The 24,806-nt window shown below is 34.2% G+C and overlaps 7 protein-coding genes and 1 long non-coding RNA gene across 16 annotated transcripts; 3 read left to right on the forward strand and 5 right to left on the reverse strand.

Moving 5' to 3' along the window:
- Positions 1–37: 37 nt before the first annotated feature.
- mr (anaphase promoting complex subunit morula) lies at positions 38–5,338 on the reverse strand. 4 transcript variants are annotated; one of them, XM_067359463.1, is made up of 11 exons: positions 5,184–5,333; positions 4,975–5,018; positions 4,258–4,493; positions 3,326–4,089; positions 2,636–3,074; positions 2,318–2,553; positions 2,048–2,228; positions 1,749–1,974; positions 1,370–1,554; positions 721–1,266; positions 38–650 (listed from the first exon to the last, which is right to left on the reverse strand). In XM_067359463.1, exons 4-11 carry the CDS (start codon positions 3,398–3,400, stop codon positions 211–213), a joined length of 2,328 nt encoding a protein of 775 aa, XP_067215564.1. In that variant the 5' UTR covers positions 3,401–4,089; positions 4,258–4,493; positions 4,975–5,018; positions 5,184–5,333; the 3' UTR covers positions 38–210. The 4 variants fall into 4 exon arrangements, with proteins under 4 accessions (XP_067215564.1, XP_067215563.1, XP_012233242.2 ...); XM_067359462.1 differs by lacking the exon at positions 4,975–5,018 and having other exon boundaries at positions 5,184–5,338; XM_012377819.2 differs by lacking the exon at positions 5,184–5,333 and having other exon boundaries at positions 4,873–5,014.
- Positions 1,865–5,173, forward strand: LOC137001153 (uncharacterized). The gene is made up of 2 exons (XR_010891277.1): positions 1,865–2,005; positions 4,862–5,173. It is a non-coding gene; the product is annotated as an uncharacterized lncRNA (long non-coding RNA).
- A 6,657-nt stretch (positions 5,339–11,995) lies between the features above and the next one.
- On the forward strand, positions 11,996–14,312 carry LOC105678458 (toll-interacting protein). Its single transcript, XM_012377824.2, has 6 exons — positions 11,996–12,242; positions 12,763–12,936; positions 13,031–13,164; positions 13,238–13,442; positions 13,670–13,885; positions 13,970–14,312. Exons 1-6 carry the CDS (start codon positions 12,201–12,203, stop codon positions 14,078–14,080), a joined length of 882 nt encoding a protein of 293 aa, XP_012233247.2. The 5' UTR covers positions 11,996–12,200; the 3' UTR covers positions 14,081–14,312.
- Positions 13,889–16,068, reverse strand: LOC105678583 (uncharacterized). Its single transcript, XM_012378052.2, has 5 exons — positions 15,938–16,068; positions 15,208–15,333; positions 15,002–15,136; positions 14,832–14,911; positions 13,889–14,726 (listed from the first exon to the last, which is right to left on the reverse strand). The coding sequence occupies exons 1-5, from the start codon at positions 15,993–15,995 to the stop codon at positions 14,574–14,576; spliced, it is 552 nt and encodes a 183-aa protein (XP_012233475.1). The 5' UTR covers positions 15,996–16,068; the 3' UTR covers positions 13,889–14,573.
- A 149-nt stretch (positions 16,069–16,217) lies between these two features.
- scf (Calumenin scf) lies at positions 16,218–18,080 on the reverse strand. The gene is made up of 4 exons (XM_012378051.2): positions 17,942–18,080; positions 17,163–17,727; positions 16,976–17,091; positions 16,218–16,676 (listed from the first exon to the last, which is right to left on the reverse strand). Exons 1-4 carry the CDS (start codon positions 18,023–18,025, stop codon positions 16,488–16,490), a joined length of 954 nt encoding a protein of 317 aa, XP_012233474.1. The 5' UTR covers positions 18,026–18,080; the 3' UTR covers positions 16,218–16,487.
- A 589-nt stretch (positions 18,081–18,669) lies between these two features.
- Positions 18,670–19,637, reverse strand: LOC105678510 (COX assembly mitochondrial protein homolog). The gene is made up of 3 exons (XM_012377926.2): positions 19,480–19,637; positions 19,138–19,242; positions 18,670–19,070 (listed from the first exon to the last, which is right to left on the reverse strand). Exons 1-3 carry the CDS (start codon positions 19,538–19,540, stop codon positions 18,856–18,858), a joined length of 381 nt encoding a protein of 126 aa, XP_012233349.1. The 5' UTR covers positions 19,541–19,637; the 3' UTR covers positions 18,670–18,855.
- On the forward strand, positions 19,628–24,097 carry LOC105678507 (regulatory particle non-ATPase 11). 5 transcript variants are annotated; one of them, XM_012377924.2, is made up of 7 exons: positions 19,628–19,747; positions 19,991–20,110; positions 20,185–20,334; positions 20,431–20,694; positions 20,766–21,032; positions 21,138–21,328; positions 23,418–24,097. In XM_012377924.2, exons 2-6 carry the CDS (start codon positions 20,018–20,020, stop codon positions 21,297–21,299), a joined length of 936 nt encoding a protein of 311 aa, XP_012233347.1. In that variant the 5' UTR covers positions 19,628–19,747; positions 19,991–20,017; the 3' UTR covers positions 21,300–21,328; positions 23,418–24,097. The 5 variants fall into 5 exon arrangements, with proteins under 5 accessions (XP_012233347.1, XP_067215600.1, XP_067215601.1 ...); XM_067359499.1 differs by having other exon boundaries at positions 19,661–19,802; XM_012377923.2 differs by having other exon boundaries at positions 19,668–19,799.
- Positions 21,423–24,781, reverse strand: Nop60B (dyskerin pseudouridine synthase 1 Nop60B). 2 transcript variants are annotated; one of them, XM_012377915.2, is made up of 8 exons: positions 24,627–24,781; positions 24,172–24,296; positions 23,740–24,072; positions 23,266–23,676; positions 23,064–23,184; positions 22,639–22,892; positions 22,325–22,555; positions 21,423–22,246 (listed from the first exon to the last, which is right to left on the reverse strand). In XM_012377915.2, the coding sequence occupies exons 1-8, from the start codon at positions 24,637–24,639 to the stop codon at positions 22,190–22,192; spliced, it is 1,545 nt and encodes a 514-aa protein (XP_012233338.1). In that variant the 5' UTR covers positions 24,640–24,781; the 3' UTR covers positions 21,423–22,189. The 2 variants fall into 2 exon arrangements, with proteins under 2 accessions (XP_012233338.1, XP_067215573.1); XM_067359472.1 differs by having other exon boundaries at positions 21,423–22,555.
- Positions 24,782–24,806: the final 25 nt, after the last annotated feature.

A 24,806-nucleotide genomic window follows, 5' to 3' on the forward strand; every position in this document is an offset into this window, starting at 1 on the left:
GTAAGGTATTCAGATGTAAATAGATATACGAAATACGTGTATGTATAGATTAGCTTTATTTCTCTCTTGAATGTGACACTTTTTTTATACACTCTCTTGATGTAGCGTAAATTTTTTTTTTCTATTGCTGTAAAAAACTATAGAGACGACGTTTTGATCTTATGTGACATCTTTCTAGAATAATGATTATGTGAAACGAAGAGACACGTTTTATGATTTCGGTAATCTGTACATATTACCAGAGAGCAACAGTTGATGTTCCCTGACTTTTCTATCCAAAAACTGTCTCAGTTCCGGTAAACCGCATTCTACAGTGCCCGGTCCCTGAGACGCGAACATTTTCAACATCTGATGAATCCTTTCTATCGGCAACGAATCCAGATTCGTTAACATCCCGACGATGTACGACCAAAATACTTGTAATTCCTCCTCTCTCTGATCGCTAGTCGAAGCCATTACGCTTTCAGTCTCTTCCTCTTCAACAATGTCGGTAGACAAGCGATTTTTGGACGTGCTTTCCTCCTGCAGGATATACACGTTGTTGGAAGTTTCCTTCAGGAGGCCTTGCGACACCCAGAATGTCATCTTACGTCGCAGAACAGTCGTTGGAACATGCATTATTTCTGCTAAATCCTGCAAAGCCCACTCACCTGCAAATCAGTCTTAATTTAACAACGATGATCTCACCACATGACGAATCGACGAATAATGTATTCTTACTTTTGTCCTGGAAATGCAATATAATCGTCGCGTGTATCGGAGTGACATTTATATCCAACTTTCTATCTTTCAATTCAATCTCCAAATTAACGTTTCCCAAATGAGGCTTCCAGCAGAGCGTTCTGTTTCCCTTCAAAGCCTCAAACGCTTTCACATACTTGTTTAATTGATTCTGTACAATGTTGGGTAGTTTCAATTTCCAGTCTTCCTTGAACGGTGGCCAAAATTGCGCGGATAATATGAGCGCAGAAGTGGGAAAAAGTTCCCTCTGCAAATTGTAACTAGTGTCGGAGTGAATGTTACCATCTATCCTCTTGGAATCGTAAACGTCTTTCAACATGACCTCGCAGTAATGCAGCTGATTCTCTCCGAATCGTCTCTTCAACAACTCCAAGTGACGTATCTCGCGTTCGGTATGATAATTGAGTTGCGAGAGCAGTCTGTCCGCCAATAAAGTACGGTACTCATTAACAAATAAGTCTTGACTGCCGTAAACATTTACCAGCATAGAGATTATGTCGGACACTTTACGTTGTGTCGATTTAGCTGAAAGGATGTATTTTTGTTGAAACTCAAATATACAAAGCCAACTGTAGCCAAATTTAATTTCAGTCATCGACTTGTCACTGTAAGAAAATCTAAAGTTTACCGGGATCAGCGTCGACCGGATCCGGCATCCATTTCTCCCAATCCTCAGTTTCGTCGTCTGCTGAACCATCGTCCAGTTGCAGACACTCGCCTTTGATTAATTCGTCGGCCAACTCGCTCGGAGAATCATCAAGCAGGCTGTTAACGACGGAACGTACGGTATCTTCCCTGCTCCTTAGATAACTCCTAAAAGAAAAAAATCGTTTTTACAGATCGATGAATTGTGGTATCAGTATTAAATTTAGATCACAAAGAGATATACTCTGGTGCAAACAATAAAAAGCAATAAAAACAGAAATGTAATACAATACAAGATAATTTTCTATTTTTTTTTTTTTTTGATCGTATCGATCAGTGTATTGATAAGACAAGAATCTCACTTGATAGGCTCTGTCACAGCTTCTAAAAGAACTCCAGTTGGATCGAGATGTTTGAGCGCTTTGATCGCGGCGATATAAGCGGTCACTATATCCGGCGTGTTTACACCAGGATGCAAGAGCCTCGTTTTGATCGCTTCCTGCAAATTCTTAATCAGAACTTTCCGTTGATTGGTTCTTTCCAGACAAATTCGGAGATCATCTACCGCGGGTTGCGACTCGGGATATTCTAAAAAAAAGACAGCCGTTGTATGAATTGTGTAAGTAAACATACTAAATTGGAAATCACATGATGTTTATACCTATTATTATATTAAACAAGTGATCAATTCTTATCTTAGTGTACGTCTCGTACAGAAAATGTGATAATTTCTGTTTGAATTTGTTTATGGCATTACGAACTTTGTCACTAAGAGCTACCGTTTTTGAAAAACCACCAGAATAAATTCTTATTAGCCAACTCATCACAACAGTTTCCAGCCACTGAAAAATAAAATACAATATTAACATATACATATCGCAACTACACATCTATTACAAATGATATACTGTATAGATATGATATAACTAACATTTTCCAATGGGATCAGCTGCGATACGTCAAATGTCTTATCACATGTTTGAATTACATGATTTTCAATACGAATATGAATTAGTGACGTAAGTACATTTCCCACAAGTCTTTCCAATAATTCCAATTCGATTAATTTTCTATTTGTTTCGTGAAACATATAAACTATCGTTTGGCATTGACAGCTGTCCGTTTCCTGGCCACATCCTGTGCACTGAATCTCACTACTTGATGTGTCTATTTTAAAACATAGGTTTCCATGTGACTATCTCAATTTGATATAATAAAATCTTATTCTTATGCCAGCTGTGCAATTTACCTTGTGACGAGTTGTCTGAATTGCAGAATACATTGAATGCAATTTTATAAAACTGTTCTGTGATATATTCGTGACACAGAGGTAGTTGACCTAACAATGTTGCTCTTACACAAAGTTTGAATTGTGCATCTATGTCATCTCCAGCGCTTGACATGTGCGCATCATCTTTGTTTTGTCTTAAATATTCCAACTTTTTTAGAACTGGTAAAAATTCTGTGAGATTAGCATACAGACCATCTACAGCGGATTTAAACAATTCAAAGCCCCGCTGTCCATCCTCTGCATTCTCAAACTTTTTCCAAAATGCTGGTGCCACATGCCAGCGAATGTATTGTTCTATATGATGAATAACAATGTCTTGGACATAATGTGTCAGCTTCAACTGCTGTATGTTCTCCGCTATATCAGCAAATTCTTCTTCTGTACATTCATCTTGAATCTGCGAAAAAGATTATACATCTTTTGAAATAAAGGTTAAAAAAAAAGGCAAAAATTATTATACAACCATTGATTTACGCATATTAATAATAAAAATAAAATGTATCATTGTCAATCAATGTAGCATATACCATGTTTATTTAAAGAGTTTGGCTGTTATTTTACTGCATGCCAAAATTGTAAACATTCCACTTTTGTGCATAGGCAAAACAAACTTATGGTATTCATATTTAGTATATATATTGCATGCACCTTTCCCTGAAGTACTGGAAACGCGCGTTCTATCTGAATGAGAATATCTTCTCGACTTGCGTCCACTTCTGCCATGTTTAATAATGTTTAACCGTACTAATCGCATAGCGTACTGAACAGTAAATGCTGCGAAATGTCATCCAATTTAGGTTAGATTCACGTATCAATTTGACTTCAAATTAAACAGTTTTACATCAGTTTTACAGCATGTATCGCTCGTGCATCTTTTATTACCAACGTGTTTATTTTACTTATTGTATATTTTTTTATAGTGCAAATATTTCAATGTTTAATAATTCAAATGCGTCCACCAACTTCAGTAGCCAAAGAACGCTGTATCGCGTCCTCAATTTTACTGCTCAAGGGACGCCCGATCTCACCTTGTCTTCGAAATGATTGAAAATGTTTTTAAGAAATAAAATTATATCTTGTATCATTGTCTTATTTTTTCTTTGGCATATACAAATTAAACAGGATCATAAAATATTAAAATCTTAATAACTCAATATTAAAAATTTTAATAACTATCACATAAATTCCAATAGAAATTAATACAATACATAATTGAATTTTTTTCCTTTACGGATACAAAGATTTTTTACATCAAGCAAACTTTAAGCTCCTTAGTGCGAATGTTTCAATACTATCTGGATGCAACAAATCACAAAAGCTTCTTTCATGTCTGTTTCTCTCTCTGTTAATTCAATTGTTATCATATTCTTTTTGCAGGTAGTACCACTGTCTTGCTTTTTAGATGTAGATGCCTGTGAAAAAGAATTTAATTGTTACAAAGACTATCCACAAACAAATAACGCATAATAATTTCTTAAATACACAAAAAATATTGCTTATATATAAACACATCCTCTTTCATGTCTTTCTCAGACATTGTCACATTCACAATATTCAAGAAATTGCCATAAAAAATTTACCAGTGTTCTCTGTGGATCAACACATTTCTCTGTTATAATTCTCTTCAGTTCCTTTTTTGTTGGTTCCATGCATAGAGATTTAATAGCAGTTTTAAGCTTAACAATTTTTCCAATGCCATTCGGATCAAATAAATCAAAATCTTCTTTTATATCTGCTTTCCTCTTTTCTGTTAGCTCTAATTTTTTTTAATATTCCTCTTGTGTATAATTTCTGCTTGGTTTTTAGATGTGGATGCCTGTGAAAAAATACATATTTGTTACAATCACTATTCTCAAATAAATAACACATAATATATAATTCCTTACACAATACATAAAAAATATTACTTATATACGCAATAGTTTTGATCTCTTCAAAGAGATAAAACATAATTTTAATAAATTAAAAATAAAACACTGGGGAAAAAAAAGAAAAAAAAAAGAGTATGACAGAAGTGTTAGTTGAATCAAATTCAAACAAATAGTTACTTGTATTTTGTTTAAACTAAGTCTTACTACAAAGTTCTATTTAATAAGTCGTAAGAGAATTTCATTTTATTTCTTTCTAATTTAAGCGCGTGCGTTTCAGTTTGAAAACAACAAACATCTTTACTGATTTTCACAGAAATGTCATACCATGATGCCAAAACGAAGAGACGCGGACCCACGTAATGGAGAGAATGACGTGCCAAACGAGAATACAATCAAGAACAGCGTAAATGTGCATTTACGGCGTACCTCGAATAGTAAAAGCAGCAGACATAGTTTTTCTTTGCTTGCTCCTACCGGCAACGAAGGCAAATTATTAATAATTAACATTTTGAATTTTACAATAAAAAAAAAACCTTAGAAAAGACCTATGAATTATTTAAGAACTTCACGAGCAACATAATACTGACGAAGGTAGCCTAGACGTGAAAATAAGCATGCAGAAAAATTAAGGTTACCCGTTGGAATAGCCTGAAACTCTCCATTCTAGCCGGGATTTGAAAGATTTGTTAATAGGAACACATGATGATATAGGAGTTCGCTCGAGTATCAGCTGGGCGGAGGCGCTCTAGAGTTTGGCGCCTCTAGAGCTCAGTGTTGCGATATGGGACCGGTTGTATGCGCATGTGCGGCTCTGCGCATGTGCGGTGATGGAGATCCAGTGCCGTTATATGTTATGTGTTGACTGTATGGCGGGACGTTTTGACATGAGAAGGTCTGGTGACTACAAATAAGGTAAGATTTATTTATTTACAAGCATGGAATCTACGGAGCCAGCAGCTAAAAAACCAAGACGTAAAAAATTTCAATCAATTTCAAAAAATTTAGAAATATTTTTAATGTAGCGGGGTAACGGTGCCTTGTTTAATTTGTATGAGACACTGTACTGACGCCGTATTGCCGCACATGCGCATACAACCGGTCCCATATCGCAACACTGCTAGAGCTCGGCAGAGGGGAGCCCTCTTCGTATTGGCTGGTTGCACTTTGCATGGCTGCCAGTGTTGCTAGACGGGACGTTTTTTCTCGCGCATGCGCAGCGCTGCAGCTATGAATCCAGCGGTGTATACGGCTTATAGTGTTGGGTGCTGGCGCGAAAAGTTAGACGTTTGACAGGCTACAGGAGAAAGTTAGGTGAGTCATGTAAAATATAATAATATTTATATTGTAGGGCGTCTCTTACGAATATTCAACTCGCGAGTCGATTCCGATTCACGATCTGTCAGGTTGCCTATTTACGATGAGGCTTCTCCGATTTATCAATTCTCTATTTCCTTTAACAGACAGGCGTCAAGAAACTATACCGTGCTTCGATCAATTCTTTATTTTAGCTTCTTATTTGTACAATGTCTCGATTTCGACTGCTCGGAATCGTCGTCCGAATTCTCGGTATCGCCGGTCTCTCACGGTGAGACAAGGAGTAGGGAGTAAGATTTTTCGGTAGCTAGAGGGCGATTCAAATCCTACTCCTACAATATCATATATATATATATTTATATGTATTTTTTGTTACGCGAAATATGGATAGTTCAAAAGGAGCCATTAAAAAGACGCATATTAAAAATTTTCAAAATTCTTGGTTAGCTGACGATTTATTTAAAGGATGGCTGGCTCCTCATCCTACGGAAAATAAGGCAATTTGTAACTTGTGCAATATTACCATTAGATGTTGTAAATCAGATTTAATACGACATTCACAAAGGGCTAAACATATTAAAAATTGTGACAGTAATTCTCAAATAAGTCAAAGCCAAAGCCAACATTCCAAAAATTCTCATATTGAAAACGTTAAACGAGCCAAAATTAAATTAGCAGCTTTTTATTCTGAACATAACGTTGCTCTTTATACCGCAAATCACTTAGTTCCTTTGTTAAAAGACATTTGTATAGATTCTTCAATCGTGCAAGATCTTTCACTGGCTCGATCAAAGTGCACCAATATTATTAAAGAAGTTCTTGCAAAGCGGGAAAATAATTCTGCCAAATAAAATATTTTATTGTTATTAAAATGTTATTAACAATTATTTAAACATCCTTTCCTTTTTTAGCTTATTTTTTATTAATATTATTAATTATTTTATTATTATAAAAATAAACATAATATTTACATGCGTTTAATTTATTATTATTTTATTACTTTTTATCACTTTTTAACGATAAACAAAATTTTCTAATAATTTTTTAATAGAAGGGTCTACAAGTGCCCTTTTTTTTCCTCAATTAGTACACCGTTGAGGCCGATTCTCAAGTGCGTTCGTGAAAAAAAGCGTCCCGTCTAGCAACACTGATGGCTGCCAGGATTTCTATGGCAACAGCCAAGCAAAAGAGAGCTCTCAATCGGCAGTAGTCAACACCTTCATAGCGCCATGGCGGCCATTCAAAGAGCAACAGCCAATCCGAAGAGGGCTCCCCACTGCTTACGCTTTCCTCTGCGAGCTATGAGGATGCCAAAACACACCTCAGTGTTGCGATATGGGACCGGTTGTATGCGCATGTGCGGCAATACGGCGTCAGTACAGTGTCTCATACAAATTAAACAAGGCACCGTTACCCCGCTACATTAAAAATATTTCTAAATTTTTTGAAATTGATTGAAATTTTTTACGTCTTGGTTTTTTAGCTGCTGGCTCCGTAGATTCCATGCTTGTAAATAAATAAATCTTACCTTATTTGTAGTCACCAGACCTTCTCATGTCAAAACGTCCCGCCATACAGTCAACACATAACATATAACGGCACTGGATCTCCATCACCGCACATGCGCAGAGCCGCACATGCGCATACAACCGGTCCCATATCGCAACACTGACACACCTCTGCCCTGCTGATATTTGAACGAACTCTTATATCATCATGTACTCCTATTAACTATCTTTCTAAGTCCGGCTAAAATGGAGCGTTTCGGGCCGTTTCAACGGATAACCTTACTCTCTCTAGATGCTTATTTTCGCTTCTAGGCTACTTTCGACAGTGTTATGTTCCTCGTGAAATTCTTAAATAATTCATAGGTCTTTTTTAAGGTTTTTTTTTATTGTAAAATGCAAAATGCCAAGTATTAATATTTTATTATTTAAAAAACCTTAAAAAGACCTATGAATTATTCCGGCTAAAATGGAGTGTTTCGGGCCGTTTCAACGGATAACCTTACTCTCTCTAGATGCTTATTTTCGCTTCTAGGCTACTTTCGACAGTGTTATGTTTTTCGTGTAATTCTTAAATAATTCATAGGTCTCTTTTAAGGTTCTTTTTTTATTGTAAAATTAAAAAAAAAAAACCTTAAAAAAGACCTATAAATTATTTAAGAATTACACGAGGAACATAACACTGTCGAAAGTAGCCTAGAAGCGAAAATAAGCATCTAATCTCTCTAGATGCCTATTTTAAATAATAAAATATTAATACTTGGCATTTTTAATTTTACAATAAAAAAAAAATCTTAAAAAAGACCTATGAATTATTTAAGAATTACACGAGGAACATAACACTGTCGAAAGTAGCCTAGAAGCGAAAATAAGCATCTAATCTCTCTAGATGCCTATTTTAAATAATAAAATATTAATACTTGGCATTTTTAATTTTACAATAAAAAAAAAATCTTAAAAAAGACCTATGAATTATTTAAGAATTACACGAGGAACATAACACTGTCGAAAGTAGCCTAGAAGCGAAAATAAGCATCTAGAGAGACTAGATGCTTATTTTCATCATGTACTCCTATTAACTATCTTTCAAAGTCCGGCTAAAATAGAGCGTTTCGGGCCGTTTCAACAGATAACCTTACTCTCTCTAGGTAATTCATAATTCTAGTCTCTCTAGATGCTTATTTTCGCTTCTAGGCTACTTTTGACAGTGTTATGTTTCTCGTGTAATTCTTAAATAATTCATAGGTCTTTTTTAAGGTTCTTTTTTTATTGTAAAATTAAAAAAAAAAAACCTTAAAAAAGACCTATGAATTATTTAAGATCTACACGAGGAACATAACACTGTCGAAAGTAGTCTAGAAGCGAAAATAAGCATCTAATCTCTCTAGATGCCTATTTTAAATAATAAAATATTAATACTTGGCATTTTTAATTTTACAATAAAAAAAAATCTTAAAAAAGACCTATGAATTATTTAAGAATTACACGAGGAACATAACACTGTCGAAAGTAGCCTAGAAGCGAAAATAAGCATCTAGAGAGACTAGATGCTTATTTTCATCATGTACTCCTATTAACTATCTTTCAAAGTCCGGCTAAAATAGAGCGTTTCGGGCCGTTTCAACAGATAACCTTACTCTCTCTAGGTAATTCATAATTCTAGTCTCTCTAGATGCTTATTTTCGCTTCTAGGCTACTTTCGACAGTGTTATGTTTCTCGTGTAATTCTTAAATAATTCATAGGTCTTTTTTAAGGTTCTTTTTTTATTGTAAAATTAAAAAAAAAAACCTTAAAAAAGACCTATGAATTATTTAAGATCTACACGAGGAACATAACACTGTCGAAAGTAGTCTAGAAGCGAAAATAAGCATCTAATCTCTCTAGATGCCTATTTTAAATAATAAAATATTAATACTTGGCATTTTTAATTTTACAATAAAAAAAAAACCTTAAAAAAGACCTATGAATTATTTAAGAATTACACGAGAAACATAACACTTTCGAAAGTAGCCTAGAAGCGAAAATAAGCATCTAGAGAGACTAGATGCTTATTTTCATCATGTACTCCTATTAACTATCTTTCAAAGTCCGGCTAAAATAGAGCGTTTCGGGCCGTTTCAACAGATAACCTTACTCTCTCTAGATAATTCATAATTCTAGTCTCTCTAGATGCTTATTTTCGCTTCTAGGCTACTTTCGACAGTGTTATGTTTCTCGTGTAATTCTTAAATAATTCATAGGTCTTTTTTAAGGTTCTTTTTTTATTGTAAAATTAAAAAAAAAATCTTAAAAAAGACCTATGAATTATTTAAGAATTACACGAGGAACATAACACTGTCGAAAGTAGCCTAGAAGCGAAAATAAGCATCTAATCTCTCTAGATGCCTATTTTAAATAATAAAATATTAATACTTGGCATTTTTAATTTTACAATAAAAAAAAAACCTTAAAAAAGACCTATGAATTATTTAAGAATTACACGAGAAACATAACACCTTAGAACATATATACTGGAAGGGGCATAGCTGACTCAGTGTTGCGATATGGGACCGGTTGTATGCGCATGTGCGGCTCTGCGCATGTGCGGTGATGGAGATCCAGTGCCGTTATATGTTATGTGTTGACTGTATGGCGGGACGTTTTGACATGAGAAGGTCTGGTGACTACAAATAAGGTAAGATTTATTTATTTACAAGCATGGAATCTACGGAGCCAGCAGCTAAAAAACCAAGAAGTAAAAAATTTCAATCAATTTCAAAAAATTTAGAAATATTTTTAATGTAGCGGAGTAACGGTGCCTTGTTTAATTTGTATGAGACACTGTACTGACGCCGTATTGCCGCACATGCGCATACGACCGGTCCCATATCGCAACACTGAGCTGACTTGCCGTTGTCCTCAACATCTATCTATCCTTGTCTGTACATTTTATTGCAATACGCATGCGTCGATTATGTTGATGTGTGTGATGACAAACTAGACAAACTTATCTATGACAAGCCTTCTAATATAATTAAGTCTAAAGAAATAATCATAAAAAAGTATAGTATCGGGTATAGTAATAAAGTAATAAAAGTATATGTAAAAATGGGACGTTATTGCATTTTATGTAGCTCAATAAACCGTAGCAAAATATCTCTTTATGCGTAAACATAGATTTACTTTGTAATTTAAAGCTCTTAGCTTTGAGGTTGTATTTTGAATTAATTTAGAAATATAAAAGGTATATTGTACGTATAACGTACATTAAAATAATCTAAAATGTTATTCTGTTCACAACGTTTAGATTTCCTAAAGATTAAAACATCAATGAAGTTTTTAAATAGTTTTTTTATTATTTATTATAATAATTTTTATTGTACTAGTCACTATATATACAAGATATAATTAAAATAAGATAACAAACTTTAAAGGAGCGAGAATATTACATAATAATAAATATTACTTTTTTATTTTTTATTAATAATATATATTTTGTATCAGTAACAGTGGGTTTGACAAACATATGTTGATGTCAAATTTTTTTTCATGTTTGGTCTCGCTCTTCAAAGTTTGTTATCTTATTTTAGTTCATCCTGTACATCCTGTATATAATTATTGTTCATTACAGTATTTGTTTTTGGTTATGTGCATCATTATTTTTATTTTATTTTGCAAGACTATTATTACATATTACTACATATTATTATATATAATTTATAATATATTGCAATTATATTATAATATAACTTAAAGAATAAATTGTTATAATCAAATTTTCAAATGCTTTCCACCTATTTTAAATCTTTCTACTTTCAACTTAAGCAGTTATTTACTCGCGCAAGCGCATTGACCGATTTTGTACAGACAAGGATAGATAGATGTAGGGGACACTTTTGTTATGTATATTTAGATAGGCTATGCCCCTTCCAGTATATATGTTCTAAGCATAACACTGTCGAAAGTAGCCTAGAAGCGAAAATAAGCATCTAGAGAGACTAGAATTATGAATTATCTAGAGAGAGTAAGGTTATCTGTTGAAACGGCCCGAAACGCTCCATTTTAGCCGGACTTTGAAAGATAGTTAATAGGAGTACATGATGATATAAGAGTTCGTTTCAAAATGATATAAGAGTTCGAATTCAAAATGCCAAGTGTTAATATTTTATTATTTAAATATTAATAGTCGAGTTCTCAGCTGCATTAAGATGATTATACGATTAATTATATATGATTATACGATACTTAATTATATCATAATCGATTTTAACAGTATCAGAATGCTTGCAAAACATTTCCATCGTCTTGTTTTATTTTTCTAAAGTTTATTAACGTTAATGTATATTAATATTTATTAATATTAATTATTTTCATCTTTTGATATGCTTAAATCAAAGAAACATGCAGTGTCGCCTTTGGCTGCGTTCCGAAATTCACTGCCAGTATTGAAAATCTGCAATATACGTAACATAAACTATAAATTTTCAATACTGGCAGTGAATTTCGGGACACAGCTTTTATTGCCGTTTCGATAGAAATGAGATAGAAAAAACAATATATATTTGTTCTCTTTTACTATCATGTGGATCGCATATTCTCATTCTCGATTATGTGTGGTGCTCCCTCCATTACGGTTACTTGGAGCCGCGTCTCGATTCTTGCATCACAGATTCTGGTGCGAGGAAACCGCAATCGAGTTCCATCGACAACACACAATTCGGAGTAGTGCATAATCTGCATGATTTGACGTATTTGACAAATCTCGGAGGGACTCTCGACTGCATGCGGAACAACAGTCTCAATTAGAGAATCAAGTTCCGTAGGAGATATTTTATTTTTTAATACTTTTCGCCATGGACACGGACAGGCCGTTACACGAAGATTGGAGGAAACGGGTATATACTGGCTATCACACGTCAAACGCAATAAACAGAAGCACTGCAAATATTCTACGAATATCTATACATTGTGTGAAACATATTTACGTATACTTAAGTAAATTGAATAAATCTAGGTGTAATCGATACATTAAATGGAGGTTAATTAAGAGCTAAAGCGTGGTAATTGTTGTACAACATGAATCTTATTTTTAATAGACATCAAATTTTAATCGAATTTAATTGAAATATAATTTATATTGCGCGTCAATTACCACACGTTGACTCTTATTAGATTTTCTTTTGAGTTATTGATTACATATGAAAGAGTTTCTTCTGTTTGCATTTTGAAATTAAAGTGTATTTAAATAGAATCAATGTAGCTAAATACACATCACATGTATATCCCAAAATTTAATTTATATTATTTAATAATTACATGTAATATTACTATAAAAATGTTAACATAAGACTTTTATTTTATATAAAATGATGTTTTTACATAATAATTGTCAAATTAAATTTTATTCATATCTAGGTTTTTGTGGGACCACTACCGGATAGTTTCTTGAGAATAGAAGAACGTAATGCGCAATTGCAACAGGAGGCAGCAGATCAGCAAGCAGCTTTAGCTCTTCAACAACAGATGCAAAGTATGCCAGTGAATGCTCATGATCCAAGAGTAGGCAGACTTAATGTAACAATTTCTCAGGTAATTTTATTTTCATAACATGTTAGCATCAATTAATTTAAATAACTAAACATATAATTTGAACCTTTCACATTGAAAGATTTTTCTATTTTAGGCCAAATTAGTAAAGAATTATGGAATGACAAGGATGGATCCTTACGTAAGATTACGAGTGGGACATGCTGTATATGAGACGCATGCAGACACAAATGGTGGAAAAAATCCACATTGGAACAAAGTAATTCAGTGGTAAGAGTGCATATCCTGTTTCCATATACATATGAATCCGCTCCATGAGTAATTGAAATATTTATCGTTGTAGTCTCCTTCCACTTGGAGTTACTCAAGTATACATAGAAATTTATGATGAGTGTTCTTTTGTGATGGACGAGTTGATTGCGTGGGGTCACATAGACATTCCACCACAGGTTATTCAGAAAGGGGAGACACATGAGGATTGGTACATGCTTAGTGGCAAGCAAGGAGAGAATCAAGAAGGCATGATCAATTTAGTTTTTAGTTACACGGTACGAATAATGAATATATTATTATTCTCTATTCTTATGCTAATTATCTTTATATAATTGTTATCATTTCAAACAATATCTTAAAATTATTTCTGCAAACTAATAAAATTCATAATTTTAACTATTCTCATGAAAAATAATAAATTGTTTGAAATATTATTCGCGTGTAAAGAATAATCTTTTTCTCAAAAATTCACTTGTCATTTCTCTCGATTGGATGTTTTCAGAATAAATGGTCTCCGTATATGGGCTCTTCTTCAGTAATGATGGTTCCATCGGCAACAATGTTCGGCATGCCTTATGCTCCGGTAAACGTTTATACAACACCACCGCCGACTGCTGCTGCTGCTGCTGCTGCTGCTGCTGCTGCTGTACCAGCACCAGCACCAGCACCAGCGGTTACACCAAGTTCTTTGCCAAATGCTGAGGCTGAATTGAAACAGGTATTTGATGATATAAGTATATTTTATTCATTACTTTGTACATTGTCTTTTTTGTTACGTGCAAACTGTAATTATATTTTGCAGATCGCGGAAATGTTTCCGAACGTTGACAAAGAAGTCATCAAATCGGTATATGATGCTAATCACGGCAAGAAAGATGTTACGATTAACTCGTTGCTTCAAATGTGCGAATAAGCCCTAATTTTCTACGCAATTTGCCATACGTAATTTTGTTATATTTTTCGTTAAGTATTGTGGAATATAACATAATGTATGGAGACCTAATTTGTAACACTTCCATACGTAATAATTAAGGTCGAAGTATTCTTTGATTAATTTTATTCTTTGAATATGTGAAATAATATTTGCTTTTGAGAGATAAAGCATGTTATTTGTAATATAATCTCACTTAGTCAGTTTTGCCATACGTTATTGTTATTTCAGAGTTTATATTGTCTTCTTCCTTATTTTTACCTATACAAGTATTTATTTTTATTTTTAATTACGCGACTACGAGATATACAATTTATTCATTCCTGTATATAATTTAAATACATTGCGCGTTCAACAAAATGTAAAAAGATATACGCTTAATTAATATTGCACATAAATGGAAATAAACGTTAAATATAGATAATTTGTACAATTTCATCCATATCACAGAAAATTTAAGATATTGCCAAAAGTGTCAGGGAATATTGAACGTTTTATATATAAACAGTGGAACAGCTGTAGCCATGAAAGTGATTAGTATCGAGTACATATTCCTTCTTGTTGAGTTGCAAGGTATAGTGCCGTTTACAGACAGACAGGCACACGCTTCAATAATATATCCCTCAGTCTGAAAATTACATTATCGGTATATTATAATCACATCTGTACTTCGTTATCGAATAATGCTAATTTATAGCCACGCAATTATGAAGTTAATCGTGCTTGTACGTACATAATGAACGAAACAACCCGACTCAACCGCCGTTGTCTTGTCTTCTATGACTTTGCCACAGAAATAACTGACGTTCACAACTACAAGTAACATTGCATTTATTCAGATTTGCACAGGCCCTGTGTATTATATATGCTTCGATTATAAAATCTCTGGTCTAATATACTTACCTGCGCTATTATACATGTACGTATATCTTACACAAACATCGCCTTTCTCCATTGAACAAAAATATTTATCTAGACTTTCATTACGTCGTGCGGTTAAGTTGTACCATAGTTCAGCGGTATTTGGTTTATCTTTACCTAAAGTACATCGTCAAAGAATTGATTAATAATTAAAAACATAAATATAAAGCCAAAGATTTTTTACTCACCAGGCATAATTGGTTCTATGCAAGGAACATCTTGGTATTTTTCTTCATTCTCCGGGCAGTCTTTCTCGTCAGATCTTGCACCTCGCCATGTATATTGAAAGCATTGTGGTCCTTCAATACCTGTCACTATACAAAAATTCTAGATGCTAACTAAAACAACGGATGGGCCAAAAAGAAATGATTTGTTGATGAACCTACGAAGCTTTCAAGATACGAAACAAAGCGAATATCAATGTAACATATCAGAGATGTATCAAATAACTATCATCGTTGTTCCACATTAATTTCATTCATCCCTTCGCATTCTAGTTAATATTGTATCTGAGTAATATTTTTCTCATTTATAATGTGATACAGATTAAATTGGATTCCCTCTATATTTTTATATATAATTTATATACGTCTAATGTGTGCGATTGTATACAATATCTGTAGAATACGAACTCTTAATGTTTTAATGTATGTATGCATGTATGCGCATCAGTATTCTTTGCGATCTGTCATCTGCTGATTATGATATAAGAAATTAACAGCGGCTTAAACGGCTTTTGTCTACTCAACACGAGTTTTAAACGAAAGTGTTGCTAATATCGACGGCTTAAAAAAGTTATGCGGCGTTATTCGATGTTTATATTCTCGATGTGTAGTATTTGTAAGATATTATCAAGACGTAAGATCGAACACTTGTAAAAAAAAAAAAATATATATATATATATATGTATATATTTACCTAAAAACACGTCGCAGATGCAAACCGTGAAAAGTAGAGCCAAATAAACCTCTTTCATTTTTACATATTTGCGCGAGCTAATTCAAATGACGACGCTTCAAGTATTACTGAAGCTGCTACGGAAAGCAAAGCTTATCTGATAAGCCCGATTATAATCAAATAACTTATCCTAGAGTAATAACTTATCACAGGGTCAATCGTTATCAGTTCAGTGCGGTGTGACAATTGATAGTATGAAGGATTACCATTGTTTAGGTGTTTGAAGAGAACAATGATACGATTGTTAATAGAATGACAATATAAAAAATTTATTGCAACAACAGCTAATTAATCCTTATAAGCTTTGGCGGATTTCATGCATTTCTTTTTTTTTCTCTATGTTACTAATTATGTAAATACCAACGATATATAAAAAGAAACACATATTCATTAAAGTAAATAGATAAATAAATCAATCTCCTTCGTTAATTTACAAGTTATAGGATCTTAAGTAGACCGTTATAAGTAATTTGTTCGTTAATAACGTTTTTTTATGAAATTGCATTTCACGTTAAAACTCGTCATGCCTTGTTAGCGCCTGACCAAAATCTGTCGCCTGAGATCCTACGAAAACATCATATTTCTCCAATATCTCGACCTTCGTGAGCTTGTGATCAGCGTCCGTATCCGCTTCATAAATTAAGTGCCTAGATTCTGCCTCTGCGTGGTCAAATTCCGCAGGAATAATCCATGTTTTCACCTGATGAACGAATAAAAATGGCTCGTTATTACAGGATAATCTAACATGTGCCAGCTAATACGAGCTTTTTGATGCAAATGTGTGTGTGTGTCAAAAACATATTTAAAAAACAGAAAAACGATTTTGATTCTAACTCACAAATCATGTTCGCAAACACGGTCTACTACATTCCACTTTTTATGTCTGTGTGTTTTGAATCAAAATTTAGAAAAATCAGTTTTGTCGGATTAGTGATGAAAAAAATATGTTTTCCAATAGCACATTTTTTTCTAATTGTACGAGTGATGTGTAGCACGTACCTCGTCAGCATTTAGGAATCCATCCCCATCCTTGTCTCTGTAAGAGGAAAACTGTTCTCTCTCATTCTTCACCCATTCTGGCTCCTCCTCATTCTCGTCGCCATTGTACATATCACCTGCAAATCACACGAGTTGAAAATTCCAGGAACTGTTTAAGTGACTTCATAGGAGTAATAACACGATTTACCGATATATTCTATAAGAGATATCTTGCCATCTCCATCCTTATCGATATCCTCCATCGTCTCCAGCACTATCACATCCTTCATATGCTCAGCATCTTCCGCGTGAAGGAAGGCTGTGAATTCCTCCTTGGTCAGCAGATCGTCACCGTCTAGATCCGCAACAGTCCATCTTCTACGATCCCTCTTGAGCATTTGAAAATACGAGAAGGATTCGTCGTCCGGATTCTGTCTCTCTTTCTCATTTTCGTCTATGTCGCCGTAGACAATATGTTTATAGTCCGTCCAGGACAATTTCTCTTTTTCCTGTGGATTGTGCGATCTCCACTGACGTTCAACGTCGTCCCTAATGTAACGTTGTTGCGTGTACATTATCCAATCTTTAAGCTCCTCATGCGTTACGTAGCCATCACTATCCTTGTCTATTTTATCAACAATTATCCCTAGCCTCCTGGTACTTTCCTCAGGAGTAAGTGTATCAAAGGTTTTAGCTTCTTCTCCCAGGAAGGCTTCATGATCGTAGACTGGATTGTGCTGTTTGTTTATATAATGGTCCTGACCGCTTACATCCTAGAATATAACAGGTTTGATGAATATTAACTATATTGTAATAAAGGCAATATATGAGTTTCAAGAATATTGAATAAATTTATTCTTCTACTATAAAAAAAGGAGCTGAATTTTTATTTATTAATCAAGCAAGTTCTCGGTTGAAGGAAAAAAGCTATGTGCCAAAAAATTTTAAATTAAAGACGCTAAAAAAAAGAAATCTTTTTTTTATAACCTTGTCCAGGACACGATGTTCGCTGTCTGGCTTGGGGATTGCCGTTGCCAGCACGGAGAAACCAATTAGTATTTGGAAAAACATGAGTTCTCGTATTCCACGAGGACGTAACGACGTGGAAAAAAAAAAGAAAAGAAAGCGATGACTAAGAGACTCGGCGAGGAACTCTCGAGTGTCAGGACGAGCGACGTCTCCCCGTGAAACAGACACTTCGAATTGCGAGACTTCTCTTCGCACGACTTCTGGGCTTCCACATCAGCAAGAACGGCAAAACCGAACGCTATACTCCCTCTTCACCCCACCACTTAATTTTGTGCTCGTTACGAGGGACGCGCGACGCCGCCGACGAAATGCGCGCCTGTACGTAGAACGCTTGTCGGATGTTCGGCGGCTGCGAAGAAAACGAATCCACAGCTTCCACGTGGACCGCAGAGATGATAACGAATGAAGATTCTATTATTGGAGCCTGGCACCCTTCAAATGAAATATTGACTCACGAGTAGCTTAGGCAGCTGTGTATGTGATACATGATGCTCTTAACTCATATGTGACATATATCTGTAATTTAATATAAAATATAATGTAATAAAAATTATATATTTATATTATAAAAAGTGATGCAAAACTTCAATTTTATAAATATACCTAAAAAATAGACAAATTAAAAACTTTTTAGTAGCCAGGAACGATTCTGAAAATTAAATCTATATATGACTTGTGAAGATGTCTTCAATGAAATATTTTTATTGAAAACAACAATACAAATTTTATTTTTGTATGTACAGTGACTGGTGAGGACTTGATGAGGGAATCAAAGACAATTTTACCCTCCAATTATCCATTCAATTCTCCATTAGAGCAAATTAAGTGAACAATACAAACTGTCCTCCTATCCGTCTTATCTTTATTTATATTTACATAGATGCCGATTGCATTCGAGTACTTTTTTGCTTTATAGATATCCCAGTTTTTCTAAATTCACTTCTCTCATTCAGATATTGGTCTGTACATTCTTTGATAAAGTCCTCATTGTAGTACCATTTCTCCATGCATGCCTTCATCTTGTCATTCTCTTGTCTACATTTCACAACATTCAACACTCCTGTGTTGAGACAACACTCGTGAAATTCTGCAAAAGAAACAATTGTAATTACTATTTATTAAGTTCTTGTTTATGTAAATCAAGTGATTCATACCTTTAACTTCATTGACACATTTTTCTGCCTTGGTTTTCTCTCGCATCAATTTGGGTACCAACACATCTTTCTCTACCTTTCTTAAGGTCCTGTCATTAGGATCACCTGTAATAATGATACAAAATCTATATCGACTTTACAGAAAAATGTTTTAAACTTTATATGAACTGTTAAATAAACAATATTAAAGTAATTTGAATAATCAACGAATTTTTGAACTATTATCAGTCTTGTTGGGATTAAAAACATAACCTATTACCGACAATTTTCTACTTTCGTTATATTGCGAACAAAATTATTTTGCTATTATTTGCGAAACGCGCGTCGAAATAAATATTTTACCCAGTCCCATCGGTCCTCCGCCAAGTTTCTGTGAGAGCACCGAGTAATCGTCATCCTTCATTATTACGCTTTCGGAATTACCGCGAAGGTAACCAACAAGCAGTGTGGTAAGTGATAACCAACATGTGACTTGCGCATGTGTGCGGTATTTTTTTCATGCTGCTTGCTGCTTGCGTTTCAAATCTGGCGTCACTGCCAATAGGCTGCGCTCATGATTATGCACATTTGAAACTTGTGGGAACTTGTCAACGGTGACTCCGACGGGAATGTGCGCTCAGTTTGTAGTGACAAAAAAGAATTTCTATTGCTAAAGACAAATCGTTGTAAGAATAATACGTATTCTAATCCAATTGAACCGTACAATTCGCCTTGAGAATTGCTGAGAGATCTAAAATCCATGTAGCGTTCTTTTTCTAACCTCTAAATATCCGTGTACACCACGATGACACTTCGAATTTTTGATGGCTCTCTCTTTATATGGTAATTGTACGTATCCTTCAAATATTTACAGAATTTAAAGTTCAGTTGATACACCAAGATGGACAGACTACTACGATTAGGCGGTGGAATGCCAGGTTTGAATCAAGGGCCACCACCCTCTGATGCACCTGTTGTCGATACAGCTGAACAGGTACAATACAGGTTCATTGTTTAAACATTCGCACTCTCATCCTCTTCATAATGCTTTATTTTTCATTTATAAAGGTGTACATATCATCCTTGGCCCTCTTGAAAATGCTTAAGCACGGTCGTGCCGGAGTACCAATGGAGGTGATGGGTTTGATGCTGGGAGAATTTGTTGATGATTACACTGTGCGTGTTATCGACGTCTTTGCTATGCCACAAACAGGAACGGTAAATATTAGAATATGAAAACGTACAAAAGTTGAAAAGTATATTTATGAGACACTATAATTTTTGAGAGTACACTATAATTTAATATTATCCTAGGGTGTCAGTGTAGAAGCAGTTGATCCAGTGTTCCAAGCAAAGATGTTGGACATGCTGAAACAGACTGGTCGACCAGAAATGGTTGTTGGCTGGTATCACTCTCACCCAGGATTCGGCTGCTGGTTGTCCGGAGTAGACATCAATACTCAGCAATCCTTTGAGGCTCTTAGTGAAAGAGCAGTTGCCGTTGTAATTGATCCTATACAGTCGGTGAAAGGAAAAGTGGTCATCGACGCATTTAGATTAATTAATCCGAACATGATGGTAAGTGTACTCATACCGATTGTGCGACTCTTGATTTATGACACACTGACCTTTCATGTCATTGATTACAGGTTCTGGGACAAGAACCAAGGCAAACAACGTCGAATTTAGGCCATTTACAGAAACCATCTGTACAAGCCTTGATACACGGATTGAATCGGCATTACTACAGCATTAGTATTAACTATCGTAAGAACGAATTGGAGCAGAAGATGCTGCTGAATTTACATAAAAAGACTTGGATGGACGGCCTTACTCTTGCCGAATATTCGGAGCACAGTCGACTCAATGAGAATATCGTTTCAGAGATGCTTGAACTCGCGAAAAATTATAACAAGGTAAAACTGCACAACACATAATTTTATAATTTATTTAAAAATGTTGGAAACTATTATTTGATATTTGTATTTCAAATTTTGCTTCATAATGATTTGTATTTACAGGCTTTGGAAGAGGAAGAAAAGATGACGCCTGAACAATTAGCCATAAAGAATGTGGGCAAGCAAGATCCGAAACGGCATCTCGAGGAGAAGGTCGATACGCTAATGGCTACAAATATCGTTCAGTGTTTGGGAGCTATGCTCGATACAGTTGTATTCAAATAACCGTTTTCCAATACGTCGCTCGCAATATGGTATTTAAAGGAAATATACATCTTTTTAAAATAAAAGTATATTTTTTGTCCTGATTCGCACAAATAACGCAACTTGCATGTGATGCACATGGAATCAGTTTCACATATTTTTATTAAAAATAATGTTATTGTACAAATCTGGTATAAATTATCTAATATTATCAGACTGAATATTACGTATTGTTGTAAATTACATAACATGTAAATGTTTAACGAACAAAACACAAAATATCTTATTGATGAGATGAATATTAAAAGGACTTACTTAAGAATATCAATCAGCTCAGTTCTTGCCTCAGAATTTGTATTTAGCCGAATTTGATAAGTTTTTCTTACATTTATCTTATCAACAATATATTTTGTCTTGTTAAAAATTTATATACTGTATCATGCGATTTATAACAATGCATAATATAAGAGAAATCACAATTAACACCTCAAGGAAAGGGGATACAAATTTGTGCTCCAATATAATCATTTTTGTTCTGGCGAAACATCAAAGCAAATTATTAATTATATAAATTTTTTGTTTAAAAAATTATGCTTTTATTTGAGATTATACATGTCTGCGTTTTCTAAGATTTAAATATTTCACATGATAAAATATGCCGAGAAGATTGCAAAATTACAAACCAAATGCATCGATCCTTAATGAGTTAACATTACTAATGGTATAAAATGTTGCGATATTGATTATAATTACTTAGTATAATTAAAAAAGAATATATATACAGTACATAATACTTAACTATATATTTAAATTTGATATATATAAACATTACATATATTCTTTTTTAATCAAATTTTAATTTTTTTTTTGTAATTTTAATTTTTTTTTTTATTCTGTTGACTGATGGGTTTTCAGTCTTTGTCTTTATCTTTCTTTTTCTTTTTCTTTTTTTCTTTCACTGGAGATTCCTGCAATACATAAGTATTTATGCAATATACAATATTTGAATTTTTTATACATCTAATTATAAGAATAATTCTAATTACCCCACTGGCATCTTCTTCCATCACCATGGACTCTTCGCCTTCCGTATCTTGTTTCTCCTTCTTTTTCTTTTTCTTCTTCTCTTTCTTATCCTTTTTTTTATCTTTCGGTGATGTTTCCGGATTCTCAGGTATTTCTTCTTGTTTTATAGAAACTGATGTATCCATTATTGTCTCTTCAAATTTTCTCTTTTTAGCAGCACTAGATACTTCAACATCACCATTTTTCTCCGTCTACATTTAATGAATACTTTATAAGAGTGATCTTATATAATATGATTGAAAAAATAGAAAAATCATTAGTTTAATTGACTTGCCTTAATTTCTGTTGCTGCTACCTTTGTCGCGGAATAGTCTGTGTAATTTTGTAACCAATCAGATGGCGTATTTTCATTTGGTTTTCCATGCTGATCTAATTTCCCTTCAGCTATCATACGTTTCTTTTGCGATGCTTTAGGCCCATAACCCCATTTCCTTGGATACGCATCTCTTTCCATAATTACCCTCTTGATTTTTGCAGCCACTCCGTGATCACACATAGCCATAGTTGAAGAGGTCATTAATGCAATAGCTAAAGTAATATAAATTAAATAAATTGCTTAAATATTTGCAAAGTATAATTTTTTCTAAATAAATAGAAACAGAAATGATAAATTAAATATGTAGCACTTTCGAGCAGACAGTGCGCTAGGCTATGTTAAATAATGTGTGGCTAGCTATAATACTTTGGAAATATAATTACCAAGCGCTACAGCTTCACCCTTGGTTGTCACTATGACAATTTCTTGATTTAATTCTATTCCTTCATCGTACATTAAAATCCCTGGCAGCATTATTTTAGCTCCATAACAAATTGCATTTACCTAGAAATTTAATGGAATACAATATCATTAAAATATTCAATTTTATATTATTTTAATTAATATACAAAATCAAAAACATACTGCGCTGTCCTTCATGATGATTCTCTTATGATTCACCAGAAGTGCTTCCAAAGGTTTTATAACCCTTCTCAGATATGACTCGTCCCCGTGATTTTCATACAACCATTGTGCATCAAGGATATCGTGCATAGTAACCATATTATCTTTTTCAGACTGAACACCAGAACGAACTCTTCGCAGCTCTTGCATGTGACAACCGGTACCTAAAAAAAGTCCAAGATGGACACACATGGTTCTAATGTACGAACCGGCCTCGCAGCTGACGCGAAATACTCCCATATTGCGCTCCTGGTCGTAATCGAGAAGCCAACTGTCGTAAACTGTTCTAACACGAAGCTGTCTCTTAACCGCCGATATCAATGGTGGTCTTTGAAAGAGAGCACCACGTAACTTTTCCAATGCTTGTTGCACCTAAATCATTGTATTTTTGTAAAATTGATGTATGTAGTATCTCAACAATATTCGGTAACTCACCTTCTGAACATTTTCTACTGCGGAATGAAGTTTAAACACAGCGGTATATTCCTTTCCTGCGGACTGTTGTGATTTGGCTAATCTAGTGGCTCTATCTATACAGACTATTAAACATCCTGATACTTTAGGATCCAATGTGCCAGAATGGCCCGTCTTATCCACTTTTAAAATTTTTTTTATCCAAGCTACCACCTCATGCGACGATGGATTGCATGGTTTATCCAAATTGATGCATCCTGACTTAATATATTCTGATAAGCTTCGATTGAGTGGGGTGGAACCACATGTTAATGGTGTGAAATGTTTTGTGCGTGTAAGCATCTTGTCAAAATTCTACAATAAACAAAGAAAACATTTATTTTGAATTCTATTGATTGTCGTTGTCATGTAACTGTATCACACGCATATAAAAATTAACAAAAAGAAGCCAACCTTAAACAATAAAGGCCAATCTTTACAATCAAGTGTTACGCTTTCACTCGAGGGCTCGAGCTCGCACTTCATTGTTTTTTGAATTTCGCCGAGCGGTTTCTTTTTGCTCTTCTTCTTGGTTTTATCTACAGGAAGAATAAGATACGATTTAACCTATCTTAACCTACATTATAACTTCCATTTAATAATCGTATAAAACAATCAAGATTCTTAAAACTGTATGTCAGTGCAAATTTATTGTGCAACAGCTCTCGATTCGTCAACATTTTTCGGTACTTTAAACGATACTATCATTGTAAATTACTATAAAACAAGCGGACACGTGTTTATCACGGAACGCAGAAAGGCGAAATTTATAACAGAAATCATGGATTATAACAGAATTACTTTCTGTTAAAACGACGTAGATAAAAGTATTCAAAGTAATTTACAACGCATATAATAATATTAATTACCTTCTTCTGCCATTTTCGTAGATTTGTTTGAACACGTGCAACGTCGAAATAAATCCTATCCAAATGCTACGAACTATTCACCATTCTCTACAGCTCCTATCAGAGTTACCACACTAATAAATTTTAGGGATTTTAAGTAAGCGGTGCTGCTCTCTATATTGTTAATAATGTATCGAAAAG

This window comes from Linepithema humile, chromosome 7, assembly GCF_040581485.1.
Source record: "Linepithema humile isolate Giens D197 chromosome 7, Lhum_UNIL_v1.0, whole genome shotgun sequence".
In the NCBI taxonomy this organism is placed as follows: Eukaryota; Metazoa; Arthropoda; class Insecta; order Hymenoptera; family Formicidae; genus Linepithema; species Linepithema humile.